This window comes from Zonotrichia leucophrys, chromosome 2 (genome assembly GCF_028769735.1).
Source record: "Zonotrichia leucophrys gambelii isolate GWCS_2022_RI chromosome 2, RI_Zleu_2.0, whole genome shotgun sequence".
NCBI lineage: Eukaryota > Metazoa > Chordata > Aves > Passeriformes > Passerellidae > Zonotrichia > Zonotrichia leucophrys.
In genome coordinates, this window is record NC_088171.1 from 103,595,286 (window position 1) to 103,607,571 (window position 12,286).

Consider the following 12,286-nt stretch of genomic DNA (forward strand, 5'->3'; position numbering starts at 1 on the left):
CTCCAGTATTTTTTTCATTACAAGTAAGTGATCTGCAATACAAAGTAATGTAGATTTGTCTTTTTAAGTCTCATGAAGGGATGGATCTGGAGAGGAAGGTGCATTACACCACAATGAGTCAGTTTACACAGATGGTCAATGCAAGTAAAGCAACTCAGCTCCCCACCACATATTTGAAATGTATTTAATATGTACCCAAGCCATGAAATAGACAATGAAGGGTTGTGACAGTGGGAAATTAAGCAGGGCAGAAGCGTCTCATCCTGGACTTGAGGCAGTGGACAGTTGTGTTTGCAGAAAATGACAATAATAATTTCCTTTCTCTCTACAATTCATCACAGAAGTTTGGAACAGGCCAACAGTGGAAAAGCAGCGCTGTTACCCTTGATGCTTTCCAAAGCATATATATAGTCCTGCTAAACTGGCTGAGTTGTACAACATGCAGACCACACTGCTGGGACTTCATCACAGTGTTTGAGAAAGGTTCACATCCCGCTAGTTATAACCCGCTAACTTGCACAGTGTTAGGTTTTATTCCAACCCTGTAAATATGGGGTGAAGGCTGCTTACTCCTCTATCTTAACCATCTGTGCTATTGTGATAGGCTTTATCATAGGTTTGATGTATTTTTTGTGCCAAGGAATAGATTTACAGGCCATGGTCCCTTCCATCTGTTGTGGAATCAGGTGTCACCTCTGGCTGCATTCCCACCTTGGGGATGGTCTGCTCTCTGCTGGGACCATGCCCCATCCTCGCTGCCAGCCAAATCTTCCTTTTGCCATCTTTTATGTCCCAAGAAAATGGAAAAATTCCTAGAATCAAGGACTCCAAAAGTCTTGCCAAGAGCTGAACTCCTGATGGTTAACAACAAAACTCTTCTTGCACATTCATGAAATCATTGCATCATTTGGATTGGTTGGGGCCTTAAAGATCACCCAATTTCAACCCCTGCCATGGGCAGGGACACCTCCCACTAAACCAGGTTGCTCAAAGACCCATCCAGCCTGGCCTTGAACATTTGAGATTAGATGGGTGGATAACCAAAGTGGATAGGATCTGCCATGGGATAAAATTTCCTTGTTGCTTGTAAGAACAGTGTGGTTTGGGGTTTTGTTATTGCTTTTCATTTGCATTCAAGTCTTGTGCTAGTGTAACCTAACCCTTTTTTTTCAGAACAGCTTCTAAATTTACCTACCATGTTCAACTCTATTTTTAAATCTTGATATAATTTTTTTTACAACATTTAAAGCTAACACTCCAGAAATAATTTTGCCGACTCTGGAGATACAAAACAGTATCCATCCCATGGGTCAACTAAATTTAGTGAAATGATTAAATAAGAATTCCCCAGTGCTATGTACTTTTGCAGTCATACTCTGTGTTTGTCCTTGCAGTTTTGTCTGCACAGTAATTTATGTCTGCTGAAGAAAGGAGCTATGTGCTGAGGCAGCACTCTGAGAGGATGCTGTGAGCTCATTTGGGCAGCTAGACCTCAGCACATCACCCTACTCCAGAGCCCATTCTCACTCTGGCTTGTGGTCTCTGTGCTTTGGGTTATTGGTTTTTAAAACTTGTACAGACTGTGTGGTGCTTACCTTCAACAAACATTGTTCTCACACTGAGAGGTTTTTTAGTATTAGTAATAAATTACTGCTCACTCAGAGTCCTCACTTCAGTGGAAATCCTGCTAAATAAGTAAAGAAAATCTGATCTAGTACACTATCTTCCGTATGATGTGTGGGAAAAATATTCTAAAACCTGTTCTTATTAATTGCTTGTCTGGGATATTTTTAAGTCTGCTGGTGATTGAGTAGCATGAGCATCTCTGTTTGCATTTGCAGTGTACTTTCAATCAATCTATGTTTTTTTCCAGGTGGTGCTTGGCAGTTTGCATTTAATGTGAAATTCTACCCTCCAGACCCTGCCCAGCTATCTGAGGACATTACCAGGTGTTTTAAACATTAAATATTTTTTAAGAAGTGGCTTAAAAGCTGTTCCTGGTAGCACTTACACTCTAATTATACAAGAAAAGAAATGTTTATATTCCAATTGTCTCTCTTTTTCATATGAGCTTATGGAAAATATGCAATACTTTGACAAAAAAGATAGTGTGAACAGTGTCTATCCTCTGTGTTATGAAGTATTTTGTGTAGTTTAAGCCTAATCCCCAGATTTTTCAATATGTAAATTCCTTTGAGTTGATTTTAATCTTCACAAAGATGCCTGATGCCCATTTTTGCATATATAGTGGTAACAAGTTATTCCTGTAAGTAAAATCATGACTGTCAAAGGGAAGAAGTGAGATAATGTTGTGGTTTTGTGACCATACTGAATCCAAAACAGAGCGAGCACTGTACCAGCTACTTAGGGAAAAATGAACTCTTTCCCAGCTGAAGCCAAGATAGATCAGAATAAGCATGCATATGCAAATTTTGTGTATCATTTGACAAAGTAAGCAATCGATGTGCATGGAATAGAGAATATGGTGATAATTAATAGCTGCTCCCTCCTCTTCAAGTCGCTCAGCTCTGCACTCTACACCTCTACTCTTTGGTTTTGTATTCACATTGCAACCACAACAAAAAAACCCAAAACTTCACCTGATTTCCTCCTTGGAAGGAGGCACAGAAGTTTTGATCCGTGATGAGTTTTTGTGCCATCAGCAAACTGTTTCTTAGTCTGTTGCAACATTTGGCAACCTTTGCATATTTTGAACCTTCAGTATTTTGTGGACTACTTGATGCTTTTAAGGTAACATGAAGTCTTTAGCCTTGATCAGGGTCCCCTGTGGTAGGTACTGTGCAGAAAGACAGTGTGCCAAGAGTTCACAGTTTAACAGAGGACTTCCAAAGGAAAGGATTGCTTTATTCCTCTTTAGACTCCTAAATTTCCCCTGGGAGCTCTGCCTTTGCCACCAAACCAGTGCTCTTCACTTATTTCTGTTTTCATGTATCTGGTGAAACCTTCCACTGCATGTTTCTATGGTTTTAACAGCACTTACTGTTTCAATGTATTTTTGAGAAAGCACAACATGTTGCTAAAGCAACGGCTTGTGTTTTTTGAAAGACTTGGAGTTCTCCTGTTCTTAAATGAACACTATATGAGAGATTTAATTATTTTTTCTCCTGAAATAATTATCAAGTAGTTTTATATGTAAGTGATTTATGATAGAAATCTAGTATGTTTAATGGGTATTTCTTCATCTAGTTCACTAAACAAAGTAATAATTTTATTTAGAGATCTCCATGCTGCTGTATAAATTAGGTGTTCCTACTAATAAATTGGGTAAGAGCTTGGGGTTCTGGGCATTCTGGGATTGTTTTTACAAAATTATTATTGTCCTTGTGAATGGCTGAAGATCTCTGGGCTTGGCTGTCTGCAAATGCCTGTTGGAACTCTTTCCAGTGCTCGGGCGGTGCTTCTCTGGGGGCAGCGGTGCAGGAGCCCTGTCTGAGCTGCTCCGGTGCTCCCCTGCAGGTACTACCTCTGCCTGCAGCTGAGAGATGACATCGTTTCGGGCCGGCTGCCCTGCTCCTTCGTCACGCTGGCCCTGCTGGGCTCCTACACCGTGCAGTCGGAGCTCGGCGACTACGACCCCGACGAGTACGGCAGCGACTACATCAGCGAGTTCCGCTTCGCACCCAACCACACCAAGGAGCTGGAGGACAAAGTGATCGAGCTGCACAAGAGCCACAGGTAAGCACAGGGCGTCACTGTGAGCTCCAGCTTGCCTCAGGTACCATCTTGGTGCATCAGGAGATGTTAAATTCTGCAGTGGTGTACTTAAGATTTTTCCGGCAAGACTCTTCTACGTGTCTTTGGATAGAGAAGAGCTTTGCAGCATGTGAGTTAGCAGGGTCTGCACTAGAGCTGTGGCTCTGTTAGATACCCAGATACATAAAAGGTAAAACTGTAGTTCTGACATGCTGAAAATGGTTTCCAGCTGCTGGATTTTCTTTTGGATTCTGTTTCCTTAACATTTATGCTAGAACTGGTTACTTTTCCACAGGGGAATGACACCTGCAGAAGCTGAGATGCATTTCCTGGAGAATGCCAAAAAACTATCAATGTATGGAGTAGATCTCCATCATGCCAAGGTATGTACTTTGGTTCCTTCACTGGCCCTGTCTCCTCCTCCTGTGGCATAGTGCTTGGATCTGCATAGGCTCCCTGATTTATTTTTTCTTGTATTTTTGAGACAGGAATTTTGTGGGATGAATCATGTGTCAACATGAGGAAAGGTGACTCATGAAATAAGCATAAATATATCTTGTAACCGTAACATAACTTATCCTATAGATTCAAAGATGTTGCACATCAACTTTCATGTTGATTAAATAAATGCTGTCCTTGAGGAAAATACTTAGTGGATGAGGTGATGAGGGAGGATTTTAGAAGCTGTCCAGAGAGTGGTGAATTTTCTTTTCATTCAGCTACATTTTCCAGTTTAGTAAGGCCATCCATGCTATCTTAACTGGATAGCAGATCATTTTTATGCTGCAAAGGACTTTAAAGCAATTATTTAGCTGTGCTGGAAACATAATCAGATTGATGATAATGGGGAGAGAGCAGCTTGTCTCTTTCCTGAAGTGTGGTTGTTGCGGTTGACAGGGAGGGCAGTAATTCTCCTGGAAACATTCTCCCATGATCAAGTAGTTTCTCTAATCATCAGCAGACTAAGTTATGAATAAAACATGGTCATTCTTACTGTGGCTGGAGAGAGTCACTTATTAGCCTTGTATTGGTTGTCGAATTTTTGGTTTTAAGGTTTTTTTCCCAAATAAATAATTGCTATTGTTTTCTTCACTCTTCAGAGTAAGACTAATGGATTTTAACATTTTTGAGGTTAGCAAGCATCCTTGGCAAATGAATATGGAACCAAAGAATCCTGTCTTGTGGAGGGAACCGCATTTTCTCTAAAGGTCAAGTTATTGTGAGCCTGGTTTTTTGCTGCTGCAGCTCCTTTCAAGAATTGAGATAAATTTGCAGCTTGGATTTTGAAAGAGCCTGCAACGGTGTCCCTGAGGCATTTCATAGGAGCTGTACATGTGTGTTACAGAATTCAAGGCAATCTTTTGTGTTCTGTTAATTGCCTTCACTGAAAATGAAGAATCTGAGTACAGCTCAAGGGGCAACATCTACCAGGAGGGATGCCACTGCCTTCCCTGTATCCTGCAGATACACACTCTGTCTTGAGGCTCATTTGGAGCAGAGAGAAATGGATTGGCAAATGTCACAATGCAAAGAAGTCCAAAAACCAGAAACTAAATGGATTACTGTTTTTAAAAATTACAGGCTTTGTTACTGAAAATTTTACATAACTTAGCATTAAGGCCTAAGTGTTTTTTTCAGAATATTGCAGAAAAGCTGTGAATTTTAAGATGGGATATTATAAAATAACCATTTTATTTATTCTTTCCTGAAAAAGTATTAGTGTCCTGGTTTGCTCTTCTTTTTTTTTTTAATATTGAAAAACTCAGAGAAAAGTAGAAAAAGTAGAAAACCTAATGTCTCTCCAAACTGATACTCTTTATTTTAAAAAGCTGCAGTGATAGCCAAGATGTGCCTGTCTGTGGGTTAAGGAACCCCACAGTCATCTTGAAGCCTGAGCTGAAGGTGGGAAAAGTAGACTCTGCGTGAGAAGTCATGTTTAGTTTTAATTAAGTCTGACAGTGAGATTTGATGATGTCAGGCTAAGGGACAAGTATCTCTGTGCATGTCTTTTGGAAGTCATGCCACAGCAAATGTCTCTATGTAAATGTCAATTCATTAAGGTTGTGCCAATATATTCAATGTTGGACTCTCCAGCTCAGATTAAAATGAGTTCTCAGTTATCAAATGCAAGGCTGTGATGAAAAATATGTTCAAATAGACAGACTTGTCCTCTGGCATGTCACCATTCTGAGGAAGGCCACCCCATCTGTATGCAGAGCTAGAGGAGTGTGCTTTGGACATTACAGCTAAGAGGTTCCTGTCCCATGTAACTACATGGCTCCTGAAATAGCCAAATTCTTTTTTTCAGGTTTCATTTTGCAATAGAAGTAGCATATTGGAAAACAGTCTCTGACACCAAGTAACAGAAGTCTTAAACAAACTTAGATTTGTGGTGATGATGGAGATAAGGGAAGAAGGTATTTCTCGACAATTTTTGAGAAAGTGTATAAAATGATGAAGCTGCTTGCACCTGCAGAAACATGCCATGTATGAGCACACTTGCATTTCAGACATTCACCAGGACCAGGCGGTGTGATTATTGCAATGAGACTTTTTATTTTAGAATTGTTCAGTGTATTTAGATATTGCTCTTTGCTTAGGAAAGTGAAACTGAAGTACACTGAAAAAAAATTAGCTTTGTCATTTCTGTAGTGCCTGATGGTGATACCACACATGAGCTGTATTTAGAAAAAATCTATCTTTAGGTGGTGGTACCATCGTTGTTGGAACATATGTCCTCTACTGATGTGTTTTCTAACACTGGAGTGACTTTGTGGCACTATTTCTGTTGTGATTTTAAAACTATTTTCATTTCAAGCTGTGCCATAGCTGCTTCATCATGACTGACCATGCATACTATTGTGTTGGTCTTGAAATGTAATCAGATTTTCACCAAGTGCCTAAAAGATGGCTGGTTGGGAAAACTAGAAGAAAATTATGAATTCCTTTCATGATTATCGGAGGGTGACATCTTCATAGCTTCTGTGCTCAGGTTTTTGTGACTTTAAGTTATTGAAAAACAATTTGTGAATAACTCAGTACTTTGAAGCGGATTCTTCTTTACTCTATCAGTACTAGTACTTTAGCTAAATGAAAAAACAGTGATAGAAGATAGTAAGACAGTGAAGATTGGTTTTAGACTATTTGAAGACTTCTAAAGGAAAGAAAAATCTATATTTCTTTCTTAAAAAAAACAATATTTATGGGTGTGTTCTGGTAAGATTGTGGACAAATCTTTTGTGTAGTGCTATTGTGTCTGAGCTACAGCCTTCTGACAAACGTAGGTTATAGCACAGTCACAGTCACACACTTTTAAAAAATAATCCTTTCTGGTCCAAACGCTCAACTTTATACCCACTGGGCATTTCTAAGTGAAAATACTGAGCAAAAGCACCAAGAGCATTAAAGAAATTAGCAAACTTTCTAAAGCCACCTACTAAAGGTGAGCAAACTACGGAAGAAAAATTTATCTAAGGATTCACAAGGCTTAGTCATGGAGATGAGTGATACCAGGAGAAGTAAATTTTTATGCTGTCATACTTACTTTCAATCTGGTATTTATGCTAATAACACTTTTTTTATTATGCTAATAAAGCTTTGCTATATGATTGATGTATTTCTTTTAATGACATCTAAAATTTTCCTCCTCCTTTTGGAGTCTTTGTTAAATATAAGGAAACATTGGAAACCCTCAGTTTCCTTCACCCTGCCCAACCTTACTATTATTTGCATGAATGCATTCAGTGAGGAGGGTAACACTCAGAAATCAGGTCACTACAGCTGATGCATTAAAAAGACGTAGCTCAGATAGAAACACAGGATACAGGAATCTGTAGTACTGTAGGATGCAAGGATAGAAATGCTCAACAAAGTGCATTGCTTGCTGTTCCAGGATTCCGAAGGAGTGGAAATCATGCTAGGAGTCTGTGCAAGTGGACTCTTAATATATCGAGACAGACTCAGAATAAATAGATTTGCCTGGCCAAAGGTTTTGAAAATTTCCTACAAGAGGAACAACTTCTACATCAAAATCCGACCAGGGGAGGTAAGGGCATCCTGGCTCTCTTAAGTGGATGAGCCTCTTGAGAAAACATATGTTTTTACTGATTTGTTGATTTGTTTTGTCTTATAAGCTTTTAACACTCCTCTCAATTTATATTTCCTAATTTATGCTGATTTTCCTAGGAAAGGTTAGGTACACACTTTCTTTAAGATACAGGTAAAAAACAACTCTGGTATTTTTCTGTTTACATCCATGAACTAATGTAAGGAATAAATATGGCCATTTGCACATAAAAATCTCATCCATATCATGAATACTTTAAGCATTTAAGTAGCATAATGCTTATTCATGGAGAGCTTGTTATCCTCCCTCATCTTGTACATGCAACTGGGATTTATCTCAGCCACTAAGAGATGTAGACAGGCCATAGCAACCTTTATAAACATACAGGACCAGTATACTTGCAGCATTTTGGGTAGCTGCACACATTAGCCCTCCCAGGCCCGCAGGAGCTCCTGTGCTGGCTCTGGAGAAGGGGATGTGAAACCTCATACAGTGAGTGCCCTCTCGTGGCTCAGCTTCAGGATGCGAAGCGAATACCGACCTCATGGGCTGAGCATGCGCCCTCCCAGGAATCATGGATGTCATGGAAGGGTTTGGGTTGGAAGGGACCTTAATGATCATCTACTTCCAAGCCCTCCACCGTGGGCATGGGCGCCATCCACTAGGCCAGGTTGTCCAAAGCTCCATCCAACCTGGCCTATAAGATGGTAACTCTTGAGAAATTCAGGATCATCACAGGCGAAGGAGGATTTCCATTTTAAATGCTGGTACAATAGTTGGCCTGTGATAGATGAAATCCCCATATCCATTTAGAGTGTGGAGCTGTGTAGCTGGACAGAAATCACTTAGATGAGGACTGGCATTTCTCCCTTAATGCAGCCAATGTCTCTGGGACTGACTTCATAATTGATCTGGGAAACTTGCTGGGGATCCCCACCCCTGAGCCTGAGCCTTTTTTAGAGTCCTAAACCAAAGTCCACACACCTACGTCTCCTGCCCATTAGCAGACACAGTTTTATTAACCAAATTTCTAGCCTTGAATTTGATTTTAAGAACCCAAACAGTCATTGGCATTCCCAATGCCTGCACTGAAGCTCTCCACCCCTGCTACCCTGTTGAGCTCTGCTGGTCTTGGTACACAGTATCCTGTGACCAGGCCATAGTTCCATGTATAAAATATTTCTGTAGTTCCGTAATCAATGCAGCCTCTGTCCAAATTACATTTGATGATAATGTGATTCACTAACTCACGTCATCTTTATTATTTTGTTATTTCCTGCCTTATTTCCCTGTCAGCTTCAGTAGGGATCCAGACTTCCTTGCAAGTGCCTTTCTGTCTACCTTTCCCCCATCACAGCAACTCTGTTTTACCCACTCAGCTATCTGCATGTAGCCATCAACATGTTACAGCAGATATAGATGGCACAGCTTCTGCATCTGAAATATATAAATTTGCAGTAGAATCTAAAGAGGTCAAGAATCTGGACAATTCTTTTCAATTACCTGTCTTGCCTCATCCTCCTCAGATGAATTAACTCTAACCAATGTGATTTACTAACAGTAGTACTTTCTCTGTAAATATCCTTAATCTAAGGCTGTGTGAGACCAAATCAGTCCCTAAGGACTATTGCTCACCTCCAGCTATTACTAGGCTTCCCACTGTAGTTATAACTAGTGAAATTAAATCAACAGGATAAAACACTTGAGTGATGTTTTCTCAGAAGTCCCCCAAGTCTTAACTGAACTCTTTGTTACTATAGGGTATAAAACATCACTGTCACCATAAGAAATCTCTTGCTCATTGCTAGTGTTTCCTCCCAGAAATGATCCTCAAAGGTTGCCATAGATTATCATTTACAGCTTCTTTCCCAGAATTCTTTCTGTAGAATATGGATATATGTGGTTATGTACATGAGCATATACATTTGCCCTTGCAATGAGGTGATACAGACGGAGGAAATGGAGATGAACCTGTGTACACTGTCTAGAAATAGATGCACGGCATCAAAAACATACTTATTCTTTTTTCCTACCTAGTTTGAGCAGTTTGAAAGCACTATTGGGTTTAAGTTGCCAAATCATCGTGCTGCAAAGCGCTTATGGAAAGTGTGTGTTGAACACCATACATTTTTCAGGTATGTGGATTTCTTTTCCTAAAGGTGTGATGTAAAATGCGACAGAAAATATCAATTTTGTCAGCAGAGATGAAACCCTTCAAATCAAATTTTCATTTTGATCATGAGGTACCTCTGAGCAGATAAAGAAACATTATTGCTTTTTCAAAATTTGAAATGTTGCACCCAAATTATTCATACTATTTCAGATAGATATTGCTTAAAATCACCATATGGTCCTAATTAATCACTTTGCTTTATCTGTGCCACGATATTATCAGCTGCTATAATTAAAGAGGTGAAGGACTCTGCTGCATTACTGCATATAAGCTTGCATAGAGAGAACAACTTATATGGAAGATTGCTGGGAAATGGAAAGATGTGGGAAAGAGTTTAAAAAAGAAGACTTTTTTAAAATTATATATGAAAGTACAGACAGTAGTAGGTCATGGATTTTTTTGGTCACCCAGAATACACAACCCATAGCTATAATTTTTGGATTACTAAGGAGTTTTGCAGCTATTTTTTTGACTTCTAGGAAGATCGGAGAAAAATGTGGAATAGTGAAATAAGTGCTGTAATTAGTTTGTGCTAAGATAGTCACTAAACAGATACTTAAAAAGAGAAACCCAAAAGGGTTAGATTTTCAACAGTTTGAAAGGGTGTGTCCAGTGCTTAAGTACTGTTTAGAATGTTTGGGAGTACTGAAGGATTTCCCTCCTTTCTTAAAACTGTTGGTTCAGGCTGTCTGTACATTCATATGAAATGCAGTCTTAGCAGCAAAAGATCTAAAGAGAAATGGAGTGTGCATTTTTGGGGTATTTTCTGATTTTTAATGAAAAATAAATGTCTGATGTATAGACTCCATAGCAGGAGAATGGCTTCTTCACCCAGCTGCCATGCCCAAATTACAGAGGGTGGGAGAGCTCTAACCTGAAAAATGTCTATACCCCTGTGAATGAATACTGCCTGTCATTCATTGGAAATCAGTTCTGGCCCTGTCCTCAGCATAACATCACCATGTTAAATTTTAAGAGATACGTTTGCATTTCAGCCCAGTCGGGCCTCTGGTACAAGGAACCACCTTCTTTTTAGTTTTGGTAATCAGAAGATAGTAAATTTGATTTTCAAGCATGAAGGAACTGAGTGATTCTTGCCCATTTGGAAGAACTCAGATCTTCAAATGCTTAGCTAAGTGGTTTTGTCATGCTGTATGAGGGGCATCCTTTGATTCCCTTTTAGCCACATACCTCTGAGGCACAGGTTATGATGGAGAGCGATACCCAGCAGTCATCTTCTCTCCTCTGCAGAAACAGTAGGCTGATTTTGGAGGAGAGGGAATAACAGGTGCACTGCTTGGTGTGTTTTAGGCTCCTGCTGCCAGAAGCACCTCCAAAGAAGTTCCTCACGTTGGGCTCCAAGTTCCGCTACAGCGGCCGGACGCAGGCGCAGACGAGAAGAGCCAGCGCCCTCATAGACCGTCCTGCCCCTTACTTTGAGCGCTCCTCCAGTAAACGTTACACCATGTCTCGCAGCTTGGATGGGGGTAAGGGCCTCTCAACTGACCTTATCAAACACTGTCATCACAGTGGTCACTGCTTTAGGTTAGGTGTGAACCTCATCATCTCCTTTCATTGAGATTTGGCTGGGCGGAGGCTGTGAGTACCTGCACGTTCACTGCAGGGGTAGAGGAGGAGGATGCGGAGAAATTCCGTGGTAAATGTACTGCTGTGGTCCTTACAAAGTGTTTGGCTGGAGGATGTCCTTTGGAGCCCACTCTTCACAGAGTCTCTGTCCTTGGCCTCATATCTGCTTCCCTGATTTGGGGAAGGATGGGATGGACCTGCCTGGCCAAGAATGTCAGGCTTTAACACTTTTTCAGAGTTTGCATGAGTGACTGTTTGGGTTTTGGTTGAATCTGAGATTTTCTTCTGTGTAGGTTTTTCACTTAAGTTGTTACAATCCAGAAATTATTAATTTTTTCCCTTGAGTAATAACACTTGATTCCAATTACCTCACATCCTACTCCAATGAGCACTAAGAGAATTTTTTCATACATTATTTTTGAAGGTATGAAATGGAGAGTAACATACATAGGTTAATAGTACATCCCTCCTCTCTTTATCCTTGTTTCATGGAGGTCATGGTTCTGCTGCTGACTTTGTTTAAATCAGTGTGTATGTAGTTCAGAGTATCAGCTATTTCATCAGCTGTTACTGTTGTCAGCTGTTGAGTAAAAAGAGGCTGTAGTTTTGTAGTTTATTTTTGTAGGAAAAAAAAAAGACTGAGACTAATCTCAGATTCATTACAGATTAAAAAAAAAGGTGAATTCTCTTGCAGAATATCACAAATTGCGATGACTATAGTTGGTGGTGGGGATGGGGAGAAGCTT

The 12,286-nt window shown here is 40.0% G+C and overlaps 1 protein-coding gene across 23 annotated transcripts in view; it reads left to right on the forward strand.

Moving 5' to 3' along the window:
* Nucleotides 1–12,286, forward strand: part of EPB41L3 (erythrocyte membrane protein band 4.1 like 3) — a 96,680-nt gene that overhangs the window by 57,989 nt on the left and 26,405 nt on the right. For all 23 annotated transcript variants that reach the window (XM_064705884.1, XM_064705893.1, XM_064705891.1 and 20 more), the window contains exons 6-11: nucleotides 1,874–1,949; nucleotides 3,478–3,696; nucleotides 4,010–4,097; nucleotides 7,607–7,759; nucleotides 9,818–9,915; nucleotides 11,265–11,440. In XM_064705884.1, the coding sequence (XP_064561954.1) occupies nucleotides 1,874–1,949; nucleotides 3,478–3,696; nucleotides 4,010–4,097; nucleotides 7,607–7,759; nucleotides 9,818–9,915; nucleotides 11,265–11,440 (810 nt within the window). The remainder of the gene's footprint in view (nucleotides 1–1,873; nucleotides 1,950–3,477; nucleotides 3,697–4,009; nucleotides 4,098–7,606; nucleotides 7,760–9,817; nucleotides 9,916–11,264; nucleotides 11,441–12,286) is intronic.